This window comes from Procambarus clarkii, chromosome 49 (assembly GCF_040958095.1).
Source record: "Procambarus clarkii isolate CNS0578487 chromosome 49, FALCON_Pclarkii_2.0, whole genome shotgun sequence".
Taxonomy (NCBI): Eukaryota; Metazoa; Arthropoda; class Malacostraca; order Decapoda; family Cambaridae; genus Procambarus; species Procambarus clarkii.
The window spans coordinates 13,630,143-13,651,271 of record NC_091198.1 but is presented as its reverse complement, the minus strand read 5'-3'; the positions used below and the strand labels follow the sequence as shown (position 1 = coordinate 13,651,271).

At 45.6% G+C, this 21,129-nt stretch overlaps 1 protein-coding gene across 10 annotated transcripts in view; it reads right to left on the bottom strand.

The window, feature by feature from the left end:
• Positions 1-21,129, bottom strand: part of POSH (Plenty of SH3s) — a 245,347-nt gene that overhangs the window by 120,739 nt on the left and 103,479 nt on the right. For all 10 annotated transcript variants that reach the window (XM_045750320.2, XM_045750322.2, XM_069302999.1 and 7 more), the window contains one exon: positions 1,779-1,941. In XM_045750320.2, the coding sequence (XP_045606276.1) occupies positions 1,779-1,941 (163 nt within the window). The remainder of the gene's footprint in view (positions 1-1,778; positions 1,942-21,129) is intronic.

Here is a 21,129-nt window from a genome sequence, read left to right as displayed (position 1 = left end):
TCCAGTTTCCAAAACAACCTCTTATGTGGAACTCTGTCGAAAGTCTTTTTTAGGTCTAGATAGATGCAGTCAACTCAACCATTTCTTTCCTGTAATATCTCTGTGGCTCGATCATAGAAACTGAGTAAATTCGATACACAGGATTTTCCAGATCGAAAACCATACTGTCTATCTGATATTATATCATTTCTCTCCAGATGTTCTACCCATTTAGTTTTGATTAGTTTTTCCAATACTTTCACTATTACACTTGTCAATGATACAGGTCTATAATTGAGGGGGTCTTCCCTGCTGCCACTTTTGTAGATTGGAACTATGTTAGCCTGTTTCCACACGTCTGCTACGATTCCTGTACACCGGGATGCCTGAAAGATCAGGTGAAGTGGAATGCTGAGCTCAGATGCACATTCTCTCAGAACCCATGGTGAAACGCCATCTGGGCCAGCTGCTTTGTTCTTACTGAGCTCCTTTAGCATATTTACCACTTCATCTCTAGACACCTCTATCCGCTCTATGTTGTTCTCTGGAATTCTTATTGTGTCTGGTTCTCTCAAGATTTCATTTTGTACAAACACACTTTGGAACTTTTCATTTAATGTTTCACACATTTCCTTTTCATTTTCCGTGAATCTGTTTCCCATTTTCAACCTCTGGATATTATCCTTTACCTGCAATTTGATGTTTATGAATTTGTAGAATAGGCCCGGTTCTGTTTTACATTTATCCGCTATCCCTTTTTCAAAATTTCTTCCTGCCTCTCTCCTTACTGTCGTATAGTTGTTTCTTGCATCTTTGTATCACTGGTATGTTTATATATAGTATGTGTATACTCGTTCAGTTTGATAACATCAATTTTCCTGTTACGTCTTTCATTTTGGTATCAAATTGTTCGCAATAAAAAGGCGCATATTTTAAAATTGGTCCCATAATAATAAAGCAATAACTGGAATTTTAACAAATATTTTAATTCTGGAAGCTCATCATCACAAAATTATTTATATCTTTCCAGTGTTCTGACAAAGTTTTGTGTTACATCTTTCATTTTGGTATAAAATTATTTGCAACGTAAAGGCGCGCATTTTAAAACTAGTCCCAACATAATATAACAATCAATAGAATTTTACCAAATATTTTAATATTTTGACCAAAAACCTATTTATAATCTTTCAAGTGTTCAGACATCAAGTTTCATGTTATATCTTTCATTTTGGTATCAAATTGTGCGCATTCTAAAGGCGCTTATTTTGATACTATCCCAAGGTCGATCGGATAAAAAATGAATTTTATACAAATATTTTTGTAGTCGACGCGAGTCCTGTCCACGGCTAGGACTCGGGAGAAAAAAAATGGACGGGATCGATGTCCAAAGAGAGAGATAGTGTTAAGTTAATATTTTTGGGGGGGTGTGGAACTGATTAATTCAATTTACATTATTTCTTAAGGGAAAACTCGTTTAAGTTGACAAACTTTTGGTTGACGACGCGTCTTTGGGTACGGATTATGATTGTAAATGAAGGTACCACTGTTGTTAGGTCACAATTCTTGAATATAAGGGGAAAATACTGTGTTTGTGCCTGCAGCTTGAGGTGATGAAGAAACAAAAATCTCCTAAAGAATCAATTAAGAATACTTAACAAGATTCAAAAAATATATTTTAGCAAGCCTGTCTACGAGAAATATTGTATTACTTTTATCCTAGACTAGAGAGGCCAACATGAAGATCATAATACAAGACCATCTATTAATGGACCAAAGGGATATGGAAAATTGGTGCTCACCTTTGATTACTGGAAAAGCCCTGTGAAGTAGGAGATGAAGCATGCCAAGATGCTGATGTGTGTCCAACTGAGCGATGTGTAGAGCCATCAATAGAGGAACTAACAGATCTGGGAGGCAATTCCGGTGGTAGTGATGAGGGAGGACTATTACTACCCAGTCCACCTGTTGAGAAGTAGTCAAAAATATTACATTCTGAAATGTTGAAACATTCAATATGGAACTACAGAGGAACCTTAATAAGGACACAGTACTGTGCAATGATGCATGGCAAGAATACGTTGGAATTTAGTGCTGTATTGGTTTTATGATTCACAATCCTTCCCATGTAGCTCCTAGGAACTTCAACATTTTGCAATTTTACCGTGAAATAATTGATAGAAATGAGTTATAAAGGAAATACGAGACCTTTGTCTTAGTGTGGAAACTCCTCGGGAAGGAAACCTGCTAAGGAGTTTAGAATTTTCACACATAATGACTCAATAACAAGACTGAAGATAATATAAGGAAGTTTGCCACAGAACACGATGCTGAAAGTTCTATTAAGAAGAAAATGACTCCTGCCAGAGATCAGAAGTTAAAAGAAGCTGTGAACAACAGGTGTGTACAGCAATGATTAGCTGGTAATAGTGTTTATGAGGTTGACCTACGGTCTGTTGATGGACTTGCTGCCCATCTCAATATTGACAGCTTTATCGCTGTCAGTCAGTCAGTCAGTGACTAACATTTCAGAAATTGACAGCATTATACATACAAAAGTAGTAAATGGTGATTTTGAGTGTCATGATATTTCAAAATAAGCTCCAGACAACTATGAATAAATAATCTGAATAATTTTAATGAGAAAATCCACTGGGGCTGTGAGGCAACGTGAACCCGTGACCAGGGCATTGCCAGCCACATACTCTACCACTGTACCACCGCCTACTTGCACCCATTGGTAACTGGTGGGAACTGATGAGGTGACGCGAACCTTCACAGCCCCAGTTATTTCTCAGTGATGTATATCATGTTAGTGTGATTTTCTGTGGAAATAATTTTAATATTAAAATAACATTAATATTAATAACAATTATTATTATTATTATAATCTTATGAATAATATTTTAAAATAAAACTTTAAAAAATAACTCGGCAAAAGGCATTATCAAACACAAAGCATTAGTCCATGATTTGTTTCTAATTAGTAAGGAAATTAATTTTTAAGATACAGCCAAATGCATTAATGTCTCTGGAAACTAAAGCAGAATAACCATCTGGGAAGAACATCACAGATGACAAAAGAGAACCCAACTCCAGCTCTACAACATCCCATGTACTGACTATTAGTTTGAACTTTGCATACTATAACGGATTGAGTTTCTTTTGTAATGCAAAACAGATACTCAAAAGAAATTATGATTTGTTATGAAACATTATTCAGTTTAATATTAATACAAATAATTCAAATGCAACCAACATTTAATTACACTTACCTTGATGTGTGAGTGAAAGTAAGCCACATTAAATCTGGTCTCTCTGATATTTCTTGTTCCCCCAAATGAAAATGACTCTTAAAGACTAAAAATCTTAGAAAACCAAACTGTCACACCAATGTGATACATAAACTCTTACCTTCCCCAGGACGGAACTTTATGACTTAAGTCCAGGAGCTTGAAGAATCAACGGCAGAAGTATCTAGACTTTCAATATAACCTCAATATCTAATTTCTGGACCCCCAAATAACCAGCGTTGAATGTAATGAAATGCCATTTTCTGGGCGAGTCCCGGAGGCTCCCCGGAGCTATCCAGGCTGAATGGATATGTTTAACTTTCTGGCATCAAAGTACTAGGAGTTCTTGCCTACCGAGGAACACAAGCCAGAACCTGGCCCCCTCAGAGAGGCACGAGGAGCAATGGCCTATAGAAACCCTCTTGTGGTTAGGAGCATTCTGTGTCTGCCGTCGACCGGAATAGGCACCCAGAAAGGTAGGCGCCTCAAAACAAACCCCTATTCTGGTGAAAATATTGCTACTGAAAGCCGAACGAGTGGACAGAACTCCCCAAACAAAATTATCAAACTAGCATGACGTCATCACGTCACCACGCCACTGTCTGCGCAACCCCCCCTCCTCGGGAGAGAGAAGGGTGGAGTCTCAGACCCTCCACGCCGGCAATCCAACTGGCAGTTCTTGGCTGATGGAATTACTGGCCGGTCGAGTGCCTCTGGGTCCGGTTTTTGTTTCAGTTCTGTGCCTTGTGGTGTAATGAAACAAAGGAAGGAACAACCCCACTCCGAGGAACCGCCAGCCCCTCACCAAGGGTAGAAAGACTCAAGAGGGGCAAACGGGGCCGAGGCCCCCTCAGGCAACTCCTCCCCAACCCCGGGAACCTCGACGGCAAGATCCGGGGCTGAGCCGCACCCCCAAAGCCCCAGCTTGACAAGGAAAAGCCAGGGCAGCCATACAAACACTAAGGAAGGGAGCCCATTGGTCAGACCATACGGTACGGCTGGAGGAACCAACTCGAATGCCTCCGCCGTCACCCCGGAAGAGGAATTACCCCGAGACTGCTCGAGTCTCAACCCGACCAGACCCCGCCCCCAACCCTGAAACCCGCCTACAGTTCGGAGCCGGAAGCAAGGGAGGAAGTGTGCAGAACAGAAGGGGAAGGACAAGGAGCGGAAGGAGCCAGAGCCGAAGCGACCCCCACCCCCAAGTCCGGACCCCAACAACCAAAATGGGGCAGCCTCGGGGCATCTGGGGCCACAAACAACCAAGAGCGTTGCAGCAACCTACAACCAGCAAGCAACGCCACAGCCGCCTGCACCTGATTATCATGACCAGTGGTCTGGGAGAACGAGAGCACGTACCGACAACACCCATTGCACGACACCGGGTCATAAACAATGACCCAACAGGCAGCATGGCGGAGGCACAACCGGTGAGTGTCACCCTGAGATAAGGGGACAGAGCAACTGTCAAACTCGCAGAACGCGAGGGGGAACTCCGGGGACACACCTATAGGACCACGGAGCCCCCATGGGGTTTCCCAGGGCCCTTAGCCTTTGGTACACGCTAAGGGAAGCCCAGGCAGGGTACCGCGAACTGGCACCCAAGTCTACCAAACAAACTTCTAAAAGCTGAGCCCGCGGGATGTGTCCACTCACGGGGGCCAAGTGGGGAGGACCACCAACAGAAGAAATCGAAATAAAAACACCTAGAACAGTAAAGGGGGACCATAAAGGCAGACCCTCCCAACAGGCAAAAACAAAAACAAAAGAAAAACCCCGCAAGAGGACAACGTACCCGGGCAGAACAGAGCCGGCTACTGTTATTGGTGAAAACTAGCTGTGCGGTACCTGTGCCCCTACCAGTGACGAAAACTACCACGTACCCAAAGACAAACCAGGCAACAAAACCACAGCCGACTCCAAGGGCGGCCCAGTACCGAGCAGTAAAGGACACAGAGGAGGTAGAACCCAAGGTGACTTGTGGAAGGTGGCCCCAAGCCCCAAGGGCAGTACTTACAGGGCACCTAGGGAAGATAGCCCTACGTGCATGCAGCCCGAGTACCGTGGAATCTCACTCCTGGCTCACACCCCACCGGTAGAGACAGCCCACACCACAAGGCACAGAACTGAAACAAAAACCGGAGCCAGAGGCACTCGACTGGCTAGTACTGTACTTACATCACCCAAGAACTGCCAGTTGGATCGCCGGCGTGGAGGGTCTGGGGCTCCACCCCATATCCCCTCCCGGGGATATGGGGGGAGGGGTTTGCGCAGATGGTGGCGCAGCAACGTGATGACGTCATGCTAGTTTGATAATTTTGTTTGGGGAGTTCTGTCCACTCGTTCGGCTTTCGGTAGCAATATTTTCACCAGAATAGGGGTTAGTTTTGGGGCGCCTACCTTTCTGGGTGCCTATCCCAGTAGATGGCAGACATAGAATGCTCCCAACCACAAGGGGGTTTCTATAGGCCATTGCTCCTCGTGCCTCTCTGAGGGGACCAGGTTCTGGCTCGTGGTCCCCGGTAGGCAAGAACTCCTAGTACTTTGACTGATGCCAGAAAGTTATACATATCCATTCAGCCTGGATAGCTCCAGGGAGCCGACGGGGCTCCACCCAGAAATGAACCTAGTAACTTCAGGTCTCTCATGTACTATACAGGGATGTACCCAAGGGGAACAGTGAGAAAAGGGCATTTACCTCTTCCTTTTCCCAAGAGGGTTAATTTTGTATCCCATTTTCAAGGGCACAACATTAACCACAGGGAAACTGTATGAAGGACGGTAAGTGGAGCCAGGAGAAAATAAGAGATGAGGCCAGGGCAGGAAGAGAAGACTCGGCTTCAGAAATATAGTGGACTCGGTTAGATTAGAGAGAAGAGAGACCAGGGAAATGAATGTGTGTGACTGGATCAACACTCACACATGACACCCTCCAAAATGGGACTACCCTAAATGAGAAATTTACTTCTAATTAGAGACTAAGCAGCCCTGTAGAGATTAGAATAAGGGGGTAGAAATGTAAGAATGAGTGGTAGAAAGGGACTCTCATGTCATTGCAAGTACAGGAACATAACTGACCAGCATAAGATGATGCAATATTGCCAAGATGACTTTACCTTGTGGAGGCTCCAGGAATCAAAGGCCCCGTGGCTCGATCTCCGACCAGGCTGGTTGGTTGTCTGGTCAACCAGGCTGTTGGACAAGGGCTGTTCACAGCCTGATGTATGAATCACAGCATGGTTGGCCAGGTATTCTTTGGAGGTGTTTGCAGAGTTCTCTCTAGAACACTGAGAGACTGGCAGTTATGCCCTTTGTGCATAGAGGAAGTGTTGAAGTCTTGGGCTCTTGATGTTGATAAAGGTCTTCCACAGTGCTGTTATTGCACCTCTGATTTTCAATGGGGCTATTTTGTACATCCTGCCATGCCTATTGGTTTCATGTAATGTAATCTCTGTATTTAGATTTGGAACCAGTCTCTCTAATATTTTCCATGTGTAGATTATTATGTATTTCTCTCATCTACACTCTAGAGAATACAGATTTTGAACTATTAATTGGTCCCAATAATATAAATGACTTATAGAGTGGATTCTAGTGGTAAAGGCTCTGTGCATGCTCTCTAGGTCAACAATTTCTCTGGCTCACTGACCCATGCCCACGTCATTTTGGCAGCAGGATGCTGTTTCTGGAAACTTTCCTTCAAAGAATGTTCATAGCCCAGTTGATAGAACGTCGGCCTCACACGCGTGGGGTTCATGGTTTGAGACCCATACAGCCCAGGTGAATGGAATGTTTATTTCCATGGAAGTGTGGATGACAACTTAAATGCTGTTATGTTAGGAAATTACTAACCCTACTAGCCACTAATTTCACTAAGAGAATCGTTAAAAGAAAATGAATTTCGTGGCTTCTCAGAGAAAATGAGACATTTGCCACGTCACCTGAATATTTATTTATCCATAACACGAATCTTTAAAATGCCAGTCTGAAGATTAAATCATATTAAATTGTATTCTCCGGTACTGGATATCACCAAGTTGAAAGAGAATTTAAAGTCTACTTCCCTAAGTCGATAATGACAGATTTAGAACCAAGCTTGTGGACGTGTCCTCGAGCCAGGAGGGAGGTGAGACGCCATTGCTGCTATAGACACCAGCTAAGCCTGAACACGCTGGTAAGAGTCGTCTAATCATCCTGCGAAATTACAGAATGGTGGAGCTCCAATGACTCATGTTAGCAATCAGGCACTTTGCTAATTAACGTTAGAGTACTATTTCTGGTTGATAGATAAGTACAGTACAGTACAGTACAACCTCGATTCAATGCAACCTGATTCACTGCATCTCCAACTAGGTCACACACTTTTCAGGTCGAATTTACTCACCCGTTTCGACGAACAATGGTTTGCCAAAGCGGGGAAAGTGAGGATTTGCTTACGATGTTGGGACAGAGTTCACAGACTGGGGGAAACATTCCCATTTTATCACAGGTTACAATTAATAATTCTTTCATATGACAAGTTGGATCACACAAATGGACCACACAACAAGTGAACCATATGAACCAAACACCAGCCAGAATAGTCCACACAACAAGTGAAGCATATTAACCAAACACCAGCCAGAGTGGTCCACACAAGTGAATGACTGTGTTTCCCTAATTTTCGTTCACCGATTTGTGGCACATGTATCTTTGTAAATAAATTTCATGGTTGAAGCATGAATAGTTAGCTAATGTGTTGAAATCTAATTATATAGATTTTCTGTGATGAAACATGATGAGTGAGGGTGGATAGATAAGGGAATACTATTGTGAGGGTATGGTCTCTCAAGATTCTCCCACAACTGACTTGAATGACTCACTGCAGTACACAGTGCATCAATCTCGTGCACAAGACCCTATCTCTGTTAACCCTGGATGGTAAACTGTCTTCTTAGGTGTCCCACAGGATGCCCACATAACCAGGAATACTTATAGAATACGGAGGCCACAGTATGTCCAAGAGTAAATTAGATACAGGGAAATTAAGCATACTTGCCATATGGTCAGTGAGAACACAGGGGAAGGTGCAAGGCATGGTAGAGAGAGGGGACGCCAGCGAGGCGACAGATAAGATCTGACCTCTGGGGTCACCCTCAACCGGCGTGATGGAGAATAACAACTGTGACGTGGTCGTGATGTATTGTAATGTAACCGATGTGGTGTATGTGATATGATGTAACCGGGCTGTGGTGGGTATGTGGGCCTGCGGGCCGCTCCAAGCAACAGCCTAGTGGACCAAACTCTCACAAGTCAAGCCTGGCCTCGGGCCGGGCTTGGGGAGTAGAAGAACTCCCAGAACCCCATCAACCAGGTATCAACCAGGTATTCATGACGTCACCTCTGCTACTGATCATGGAACGATCAATATGATTGGTTGCCGCTCTTATGTTGAAATGCCATTGGTCAATTGTAGACCTTATGTTTGTGCCCACGAGGAGCCCTGCATTCTCTTGCAAGAATATTCACATGAGGAAGTCTGTACATGGTGGGTCGTGTCCTTCTGTCTATTCGGCCAAATAGACAGGATACGGAATCACCCAGAATCACGATTATGACTATATTGTTTAGAAGCCTAGTGACAAATCACCAGAGCGAAGGAGACTGGTATCAGGTAATCCCTGGTGACAAATTAAGATCTTTGTGAGTGACCTAGAGTGAACTACGGTAGTGCCGCCGCCTAAGTAATCTGTGTTTGACTTTACCACAGTGCACCTGTATGATACCACATAATCAGCCACCGCCAACCGCCACTCATTCCTGAACATGTAGCCAGCCACCGCCCTCACTGTACTACGTGACGTCACCACCTGTCACACCCTTACTCACCGTCAGTGTCATCAAGGGTGTGTCTGTTAAGCATACAGCACGCCCTCCTGCGAGCACCCTCCGTGTCAAGTACGGTTTGTTGGGAAAGCCTGTCATCAATGGTCTCACGTCAGAACGAGCGAAACCAGCTGTCAGACCACCTACGAGTTCTTGCATGAATGTGCATGAGTGAGTGAATAAGAGAGGTATCCATACCTGAAAGTACAAGATCTTGTTTCTTTATTATTTTGTCTGTCTGTGTACTCACGTAGTTGCACTCACCTAGTTGTATTTGTGGGGGTTGAGCTCTGGCTCTTTGGTCCTGCCTTTCAACTGTCAATCAACTGGTGTACAGATTCCTGAGCCTACTGGGCTCTATCATATCTACATTTGAAACTGTGTATGGAGTCTGCCTCCACCACAACACTACTTAATGCATTCCATTTGATAACTATCCTGACACTGAAAAAATTCTTTCTAACATCTCTGTGACTCATCTGGGTACTAAATTTCCACCTGTGTCCCCTTGTTTGTGTTCCACCCGCGCAAAAGACTTTGTCTTTGTCCACCCTGTCAATTCCCCTGAGAATTTTGTAGGTGGTTATCATATCTCCCCATACTCTTCTGTTTTCCAGGGTTGTGAGGTTCAGCTCCCTTAGCCTTTCCTCGTAACTCATTCCTCTCAGTTCCGGGAAACTGGCGAATTGGCGGAACTGTATGTTGATCTGAGGGACCAACCACAGTTCTCACCTTCTCATACCTGACACAGGTATTGGTGGAGACACCCGACGGCGTATGCGTGTTTATCTGTGTGGTACCACGACATTACACTCGTCTGTGAATGTGAGTTTCACATACACCACACATTTAGTTACTGTGTGACAATTATTGTGCATGATTATTGCCTGTCCCATCGACGGTGCCATTGTTGATTTATTGCGCATCATCATTACCCGAGTATCCGGTTGGAACTCTTGCGATCCCTTTGCATACCGGCAGTTAGGTTTGCCGTGTTAATGATTGGCTGTCAATTGTGTTAAGTTAGGTGTTTCTTCACGTGTGGATCCGAATCGATTAGTCAGACGTCAAGAGCCTCGCTAATGCAACCATAGCCTCTCTGGCGCTAATCTAAAGTAAATCAAGCATCCTTTGCATTAGTGGTTAAGTTTGTAAATAAACTACTGTACTGTTAAGCTTTATGTGGTGTTTCCGTTGTACCACTTCTGAATACCGCCAACTATTACCTAAGGCTTCAACCCCAGGTGTCTTCAACACCGAGTTGCCTATTATTCACTAAACTATAAATGTGATAAGAACCTTAGGAGTCCCTTAAAGTGTTTCAAGCATTGAGGAGATTCCAACGACCAACGTGGATCAGGACCAGGTGAGGCTAGTCTGAGAAGAGACCCTCAAGGACTCTAACTCGACCTTGCTCCCAGACCCTATACGGTTGCTCTCGTATTTTCCCTGCTGATTCCGACAGCTTCGTGAAGCGTTTGCCACATATACATTAGTGACGTAAGCATTGCAGTCAGGAAAGCAAAATAGAAAACCCCACATCTAGTGCCCAATGTGATTGGCTTAGTTGGAACCTAGGAGCTAGATTGTGGAGTAAAGTTTCGCACTTAAATTTTCCCTGAAAATTCAAAAGTGACGAGCAGTTTTCAGAGGACGTTTAACGCCCTGTTAGGTACACACACCACCAGTATGTCCGAGAGTGGAGAGTTCAAACAGCGCTACCTGTATCTTCGCTTGGCCATGACTGCTCGTAGACCTGACGACTACGACACCCTTACTGAGCAAGAGCGAGGAACAAGTGGAGCAGCACTTGAGGGCCACGGAAGAGAGGATGCTACAAGCACACATGCAGGGTAGTACTGAGGTGGCATGCACGAGTCTCATCATACTGGATGAGGCTATCGGTGGGTGAGACACCGGTGAGAGATAACACAGTGGGAGAGACCCCAGTGAGAGACTACTTGGTGGTAGAGACCCCTGTGGGTGATATCACCAAAAATGTGACCCCAGTGAGAGACTACTTGGTGGTAGAGACCCCTGTGGGTGACATCACCAAGAATGATGTCACTAGTATCACACATGCTGCAAGAGAGAACAGAGTCATGCAGGAATCTAGCCCTTTAAATACTCCGTTGGGGGGTTCTACGGGGAAGAATCTCTGCCCAAAAGGTCCTTGTGGACGATGCCAGCTCAAAGAGTTGGTATTACAGGCTCACACTTATTCACCCTAGAGGAATACCGTAACCAGGTTAGGGAGTTGGGATTCGAAGGGAATAAAGTAGCAGAGCAAGCTATGAAACTCTGGACTGATCAGCAGAACAGAGAAAGTACTGAACGCATAGCTCTCATGCAGCTGCAAGCGAGGCAGGTTGACCAGACAAGTGGTCGTTCAACAAAGACTAACGTTGAACAAGGTAAGACTGTCAAACTACCCAAACTAGCTAACTTTGATGAGGGACGACTCGATGGATGCATTCATCAAGCGTTTCGAAGGTCACGCTGGTGATTGCAGGTGGGAAAGATCAAAGTGGGCACTCGCTCTTGGTGCATTGTTAAAGGGTAGGGTACTAACCATCTGCCACAGTCTGGGTCCGCACCAGCACGGAGATTACAAGGCATTGACAACAGCGTTGCTGAATGGTTCTGGCATCACTGCAGACCGGATGCTAGAGAATTTCCGTAGATCTCAACTGCAAAAAGGGAAGACATATGTGCTCATGTTACAGTGGTTAGAATCGAATCTAAACTGTTACTGTGAACTCATGGAGACTGCTCCTGGGAGCAGTGAGCTCCATCAACTGATGATTCGCAAACAGTTCTTAGAAGCATGCGAATCGTCTCTCCGTGTCAAGCTCAAAGAGCAGGAAGTTGTGTCAAATCTGTCTATGGCCAAACAAGCTGATATGTAGGCTGGGGCCAGGAGACAGGTGAAAAGGGTGAAGCCGCACGAGAAGCATCATGCTACAGGTACTGGCGAGGGAGCTAAGCCTAAGACTGGTGTGCTGGAGTGGCAGGGAAACTCCTCCAACAAGCATGTAAACAAGTGTTACAACTGTGGTAAGGTAGATCATCGGGCAGCTGATTGCAAGGCAAAACCGAAGCCAGGTTACATAGCAGGTGTGAGCTCAAGTGGTAAGAAACATCCCAACATTGGAAAGGATCCACTAGCTTGGACCCTTGAGGTGGTGGACTGAAATGTTAACAGAAAATTGGCGAAAATCTTTCGTGACAAAGGCACCACCACCCACAAGGTGAGAAAAAGCCTAGTAAAGCCAGGATTTGAGACAGGTAGACACATCTAGCTCCAATTCCCAAATGGCTATGCTAAGGAGATGGTGGAGGTGTATGTGTGGGTCGACACACCATACGTCAAGGGAAAAATTTGCGCCGTTCAACAAGAACGTGCAGTATATGGACTTTTACTGGTGAATCTCCCGGGAGTCTCTGATTGCCCAAGTCCACCCTCAAAGAAAATGGGGGAGAGTGAGGAAGTTGCCTCAGCTAGGTGCAGCCGCTCTCAGTCAGCTGGTGCCACGGGTGACTCGCCCGGGGGTGAAGTCACAGGGAGTGACCACACCCACACCTAGCTGAAAAACAAAGGGAAGAATAAGGGGAAGAAAGCAAGCTGTGAAGTAATGGAGAGAGAAGCAAAACCCATGGTTGAAGTGACAGCAACTCCATTAACAGGTAACTCGCTCGTGGCAGCTGTCACTACGAGGTCAGAGAGCAACAAGCCGACTTGCCCAGAAAAAAAACCTTGAAGTTGCGAGACATTCAGGGAGTGTTTGCAAAGGAGAAAAAAGCAAAAGCACACAAGTTCAGTGTAGGTGACAAGGTACTTTTGTTACTTCCATCAGCAGGAGCAAACTCTTGCTGCAGTGGAAAGGCCCATTCACGGTAGTGGAGTGCTCGCACTCATTAACCCTTAAATGGCGCATGGCTATATACCATTTGACACCAATAGGCGCATACAAAAAAAAAAAAAAAAAAAAAAAAAAAAAAAAAAAAAAAAAAAAAAAAAAAAAAATCTTTTTTCTTCCTAACTTGTTAATTTGTGTTCACTGATCATGGGAAAAATAATAAAAAAATCGTAAGTGGCATATATTGCCCACTATAGGGCGGGGAAGCCTGGCAAAAAACAGGCTCTGACTCAGTGAGCGTCCCAGGTGGTTTGTTGCTTGCCAGCTGTCAGGCCGGAGTTGCCACAAAGAGATAATTACCTAATTATTTCAATGTCTCTGATTGATTTTTCATAGTTTTTTGCTGTAATATTATTCAATAGTGTGTAGTTTGATATATTTATATAATAAAATAAGTGAATCATTGCTGTACTCAAAAATATGGTGTGCATATTGTTGATTCAATTATGTTCATCAATCAGTGAACAAATACTTTGTCGGTTATTACACTATAAGCACAGGTTATATACAAGTATCTGCATGTTTTGTTCACTATAACGAACCACTAAGTAGCTATTATGAGTCAAAAAGTAACGAGGAGTGACCGCCGTGTACCAGCCAGCCACTCCCGCCCTCCCTCAAGTCATCTGACTCACCCACATTCTCCTCCCACAATACTGTTTTTGCTATAATTCACTATATACAGATGTTATATATAAGTATGTACATGTTTTGTTCACCATAACTGTACATCTAAGCTTGTATGGTGAGTAAAGGCACAAAGATGTAGGACCTCACGCAGTCAGCTGATGGCTGCCGCCCTCAAGGCCAGACGCACTAATATTTCTCCTCCAACAATACTGTGTGGTGTTATTACGCTATATACACACATTATATATAAATATCTACCTGTTTTATTCACCATACTTGTACAAATAAACTGGTATGGTGCCCAAAGACCATCGTGGTAACCAGTAAACAACACCATCTGCATGGTGGCGTCGTGCAGACGACACCACCGCCCTCACCAAAATGGCGGCTCCAAACCTTCTCTTGCTGTTTATACCCTCTATACACACGTTATATATAAGTATCTACATTTGTGTTCACCATAGCGAACCACTAAGCTGGTATGGTGAGTGCAGTCAATAAAAGGTGGCCACACACAGTCAGAAGACATCGCCACCACCCTCCCTCCCACAGCATTACTCCTCCCTCCATGGCGCACAGCGCTAAATATCACCACAATCCTGCTATTATCAGAACCCTGGTCAGTTTTATCACAGTCAGGGGTCTTCTGTAATAATATCATCGCTACATAATAGCATGAACAAGTATATTATGGCTTTTTAGGTGATGCTGTGGTCACAAGCTGAACAGCAGTGCTGTGAGCTCATGCTGCGTGCATCAGGCTTGGTAGCTCACTCAATACTGAGGCCCCTAACACCCGGGAATTTGGCCCACGATTTTTTTTATAAATGGCGTTCACCACACCCTGATGAAGGTGTGGTGAACCCCGTGTATCCGCGGGCTGTTTAAATCTTGCGTAGTACTCCAAAGCATCATATGATGCGATGCGCAATTTACTGCAAGTCGGTCAAAGCATCATATGATGCGATGCGCAATTTAAAGGTTAAACTACATGCTCGACGTCGATGGTGCCAAGAAGTACCATATCAACATGCTCAAACGCTACGAGGACCCACCTGTAGATGGATTCACAAACCCGAAGAAGCATGGAAGACGTAAGAACAGGAGAGGACCACGGGGCTCGACATCGACCGTGCCGATCGACCACCCACTGCGCTCAGCAACAATCGCCGGTGTTTCAGTGATAACCGCCGACGAGGAGGTAGGTCAACCGGGTCTCTTCAATCAACAACAGCAGGAGACACACCGAGGTGTTAAGGTCGATTGTCAGCTGTCTGAAGATCAAGTCGACCAGGTTACTCGACTGGTAGCAGAGTACAAAGAGGTACTCTCTGATGCAACTAAAGTAGCAAAGGTAGAGGGCTACCGCATACCTTTGCTAGAGCAGCAAGCGGTACGCACAAAACCATATCCTGTTCCTCATCACCTTGTATCACAGGTGAGAGAAGAACTGGGATCTATGATTAACGCGGGAGTAATAGAAAAGGCGATCTCATCGTACTCAAGCCCGATGGTGTTAGTGAAGAAGCCTGGGGGAGGTGTGCGCATCTGCCACGACTTCAGGAAGTTAAAGTCCATCATAGCGTTTGATGCTGAACCAATGTTCAATCAAAATGAGATGTTCTCGAGGTTAGCTTCCAGTTGCTATTTCTCCAAGCTTGATCTGACAAAAGGATTTTGGCAGATTCTACTTGATGAAGACAGTAAGCGCTGCACTGCCTTCATGACAAGCGAAGGTCCCTTCCAGTTCACAGTCTTCTCGTTTGGACTGGTGAACGCCCCTGCCGTGTTCAACAGAACTATGCGCAAGGTCTTGAGGGGGAATTACTGGAGTAGAAGTGTTCGTGGATGATGTGCTCATCCACTCTGCTATGTGGGAAGAACATCTGAGCTTGCCAAGGCAGGTGTTCGCAAGACTACAAGAAGTAGGAATGGTTGCAAAACCCACTAAGTGTGAGTTGGGGTGCAAGGAAGTCAGGTACCTTGGTCACATGATAGGGGGAGGGTTCACCAGGCCGCTGCCTGAGAAGATCACCAAGATTAGTGAAGCCGCTCCACCCGCCACCAAGACTCAGGTTAAGTCATTCCTGGGACTTGCAGGGTACTATAGAACTTTCATTCCCAATTTCACGTCCATAGCAACTCCACTAACTAACCTAACCAAGAAGAATGCACTTGTTAGAGTACGTTGGACAGAAATGGAGAACTCGGCATTCTCGACGCTCAAGAAGAAACTAACTGAAGCATCTATCCTTAGTCTACCAGATTCTACCAGGGAGTACATCATACAGACAGATGCCTCAAATACAGGTATTGGTGCTGTACGCATGCAAGCGTACTATGGTGAAATCTGGCCAGTGGCGTACTCCAGTCGTAAACTGAGCGATGCTGAGCAAAAATACTCCACTGTAGAAAAGGAACTCCTTGCTGCTGTTGTGGGGGAAAGGAAATTCTACCAGTATCTCTACGGTAAACGTTTCACGTTTCAGGTAGATCACCAACCCCTCAGCCACATTGGCACGCTACAAAACGCAAACCCTAGAATAATGCGCTGGGTGTTGTTCCTTCAACAGTTCACATTCCACGTGGTTTACATAAAGGGAGCCGACAAAATAGGTGCCGATTAGTTGAGTAGGTCAGGGTTGATCAACGAGACGTCGAACGAGGCAGTCGTGAGCGAGGAAATGCAACACGAATCACCGGACACTGGTTTCCAGTGTGCCTCTGATGTATCAGGCGTGACACAAGTGGAGAGAGGCAGTGGACAGATTAGTGACACTGAGGGATTCGAGGCGTTGAGTCGACCCAGAGCTCGAGCTACGTCCGACCACAGTGCCTGCTAAAGACCTGAAAATATAGCCACAGGTGACCTGGCGATAGAAGAAATTCCTCAATTAACAAAAGGGAATAGTCTAGACGAGGACCCACCTCACCTAGCTGTATAGGAAATGGGGTCCCCTCTATCCAGCCGCTCCACGTGCACTCAAGAGTACGTGCACGTGCGTCAGCAGTGTGAGGTTAGAACGAGTCACCACTCTGTTGAGCTCACTCTTTAGTTGGAGAGTGATGTGAGAGTATGGTCCTTCAATATTCCTGCATATGGTCTCTCAATATTCTCTCACAGCTGACTTGAATGACTCACTGCAGTGCACAGTGCACCGTTCTCGTGCACAAGCCCTATCTCTGTTAACCCTGGAGGGTAAACTGTCTTGATGGGTGTCCCCAGGATGCCCACATAACCAGGAATACTTATAGAATACGGAGGCCACCATATGTCCAAGGGTAAATTAGATACAGGGAAATTAAGCATACTTGCCATATGGTCAGTAAGAACAAAGGGGAAGGTGCAAGGCGTGGTAGAGAGAGGGGACACCAGCGAAACGATAAATAAGATTTGACCTCTGGGGTCAGCCTCATCTGGCACAATGGAGAATAACAACTGTGACGTGGTCGTGACGTATTCATGACGTCACCTCTGCTACTGATCATGGAACGATCAATGATTGGTTGCCGCTCTTTTGCTGAAACGCCATTGGTCAATTGTCGATCTTATGTTTGTGCCCACGAGGAGCCCTGCATTCTCTTGCAAGGGTATTCACGTGAGGAAGTCAGTACATGGTGGGTCGTGTCCTTCAGTCTATTCGGCCAAATAGACCGAACACCACCTGCTCCTCACTGTCAAGTTAAACTCAGCGTCTTTTCGATATACCAATGCTCGCCCGGAATCGCGATTATGACTATATTGTTTAGAAGCCTAGTGACAAATCACCAGAGCGAAAAAGACTGGTATTAGGTAACCCCTGGTGATAAATTACGATCTTTGTGAATGACCTAGAGTGAACTATGGTAGTGCTGCCACCTAAGTAATCTGTGTGTGACTTTACCACAGTGTACCTGTATGATACCATATAATCAGACGCCGCCAACCACCACTCAGTCCCGAGCATGTAGCCACCCGCCGCCCTCACTGAACTACGTGAAGTCACCACCTGTCACACCCTTACTCACCGCCAATGCCATCAAGGGTGTGTCTGTTAAGCATACAGCACGCCCTCCTGCGAGCACCCTCCGTGTCAAGTACGGTTTGTTAGGAAAGCCTGTCATCAATGGTCTCACGTCAGAACGAGCGAAACCAGCTGTCAGGCCACCTACGAGTTCTTGCATGAATGAGTGAATAAGAGAGGTAGCCATACCTGTAAGTACAAGATCTTGTTTCTTTATTATTGTGTCTGTGTATTGATCTGAGGGACCAACCACAGTTCTCACCTTCTCATACCTGACACAGGTATTGGTGGAGACACCTAACGGCGTATGCGTGTTTATTTGTGTGGTACCACGACATTACACTCGTCTGTGAATGTGAGTTTCACATACACCACATATTTAGTTATTGTGTGACAATTATTGTGCATGATTATTGTCTGTCCCATCGACAGTGCCATTGTTGATTTATTGCGCATCATCATTACCCAAGTATCCGGTTGGAACTCTTGTGATCCCTTTGCATACCGGCAGTTAGGTTAGCCGTGTTAATGATTGGCTGTCAATTGTGTTAAGTTAGGTGTTTCTTCACGAGTGGATCCGAATCGATTAGTCAGACGTCAAGAGCCTCGCTAATGCAACCATAGCCTCTCTGGCGCTAATCTAAAGTAAATCAAGCACCCTTTGTATTAATGGTTAAGTTTGTAAATAAACTACTGTTAAGCTTTATGCGGTGTTTCCGTTGAACCACTTCTGAATACTGCCAACTATTACCTAAGCTTTCAGACCCAGGTGTCTTCAACACTGAGTTGCCTATTATTCACTAAACTAAACTATAAATGTGATGAGGACCCTAGGAGTTCCTTAAAGTGTCTTAAGCATTGAGGAGATTCCAACGACCAATGTGTATCAAGACCAGGTGAGGCTAGTCTGAGAAGAGTCCCTCAAGGACTCTAACTCGACCTTGCTCCCAGGCCCTGTATGGTTGCTCTCGTTTTTTCTCTGATGATTCCGATAGCTTCGTGAAGCGCCTGCCACATGTACATTAGTGACATAGTGCAGTCGGGAAAGCAAAATAGAAAACCCCACAACTGTACTGTAAATCTCATTTTACAGTGAGATTTCACTCACTTTCGTCTGTGTCGTCATAGTTCAGTGACCCATGACTTTAAAAGTTTCAGATTAATAAATAATTTCTAAACTGATGTTTTAATAGCTTTTTATTATCGTAATTAAACTACTGTAAACTAAATAAAACCGAAAATACACTAATATGAGACATCTGTTATTTGAGAAATTATTCATGTTATTGGCACAACAATTCCAGCGTGAGTGGATGAGTTTAATCCGTGTGCACACAGCACAATGAATGTTTCGTTCCATTTCGTCGCCACAGTTCAGTGACCTACAGCTTCGAAATAATAAAAATAATAAAACAGTTCGAAAATAAGTATTTTTTATAGCTCCTATTGTCGAAATAATGTTACTAAACTGAAAAATAATAAAAAAAAAATTGAATGTAACGAAACGCCATTTTCTGGGCGAGACCCGAAAGCTAGGCTGATATGCTAATGTCAGACTTTGGCATCAGTCATGTGTATAGAGTTCTATGAGGCCTACCGAGGACCACGAGCCAGAACCTGGGACCCCTCAGAGAGGCATGAGAAGCAATGGCCTATAGACACCCCCCCTTCCCCCGTGTGGTTGGAAGCATTCTATGTCTGCCATCGACCGGGTCAGGCACCCAGAAAGGTAAGCATCCCAAAACAAACCCCTATTCTGGTGAAAATTTTGCTACCAAAAGCCAAAGAAGTGGATAGAACTCCCCTAAAAGAAACAAGCAAACGAGCGTGACGTCACACGTCGCCGCGTCACTGTCTGCGGAGCTCCCCCTCTCCAGTAGGGCAAAGGGGGAGCCCCAGATCCCCGTGCCGGCTATCCACCCTTCAGTTCTGAGACGATGTCAAAACACGTGAAAAACCGCTGACTGGAAGGAGGGAGGGATGCCTGGGAGCCTCTGGGTCTCGCCCAGAAAATGGCGTTTCATTATATTCAACGCAGGTTTTCTGGTAACTACCCACAGAGGAAAAATCAGAGGGACTTACCCGGGAGGTGGTCGCTGCTCACTCCTCAACTCAAAAGTCGAGACAACTGGCTGCAACCGACAACCCAACGCGACACAGGCCCGACTAGGCCCAGGCAAGACTAGATAATGAACAGCGAGCACCCTGTTCGACCGCCAAAATCCAAGCGCCTGAATGTCAGCCCAGGACATGTTGCCAAAGATGGCGGCAAGAGCAGCGAACTTGCGAACGTCATGGGCACGGGGATAGACCACAGGCTGGCTAGCCTTAATAACACTGCGGACGACCTGGGAGACCCGCACCCGCAAACAGGGAAGAAGGGAAAAGGGATCAACCCAAAGCATGTCCCCGAGCACAGAAGCTGTAGTGCGCAAATAACAGCGGAGAGCCGCAACCGGACACAAAACATGTTGCACCCCTGGCCTTAGCAACCAAACATCAACAACCCAAGGACCCCTCCGGAAAGCAGTAGTCTCATTCTTTGCCAGAAAAGAAGGAAATAGCTGCAGACGAACAAACCTATCTCCACAACTGAAGGAGCAGAAACCCTTGCGCCAGAAGAGAGCATGAAACTCACTGACCCAACCCCCAGAGGCTAATGCCAACAGGAAAAGAGCCTCCAAGAAACAATCCTGAACCGAAGGGGCCACAACAAACCATGGAGAAGAAAGAAAAGAAAGCACTTTGTCTAAGGACCAGGATGGCTCAGGCAGCGCATAGAGCAGGCCAGAGGTGAAACATCACATCAGACAGCTTGCAAAACAGCGCAGATGTAACATCAATACTGAAAGCAAGCTGAAGCGGCTCCGCCAGCACCACATGATACGAGGTGACAGTCTTAGGCATAAGATTCCGGTCCTGAAATAACCAAGAGAGAAAGGACACCACCACCCTAACAGAAAGTGAAGTACAACGACGAAGATGCAAAAAGAACCGGAAGGACCCATAAGAAACTTCATACTGCCACCGGGACGAAGCCTGCAGATGGGACACCAACAAGGACACCACCTGATCACCATAGAGATGATGATAAACTCGAGTCAAAAACACCTTTTGCGAAGACTTGAGAACAAGATCGAACCAGCCACGTAATGTTCCGGTCCGATCTGCTAGAAAAGGCGGAGCCGAGAGTAAACCTCCGGGTTCGGACACCGGGCAAACAGTGCCTGAAACCACAGCTGGGCTGGCCACCAAGGGGGCCAAGAGGACTATTCTCCCTGGTAAGTCTCCAAGCGAGTAAGGACCTGGAGCAACAGCTGAGTCGGAGGAAAGGGGTACAGAAACCCCCACTTCAACCAGTCCTGCCAAAAGGCATCGACCCCGACAGCCCCGTAGTCGGGGAAGGGCACCACATACTGGGCAAGGCGCAGCGACTACGCC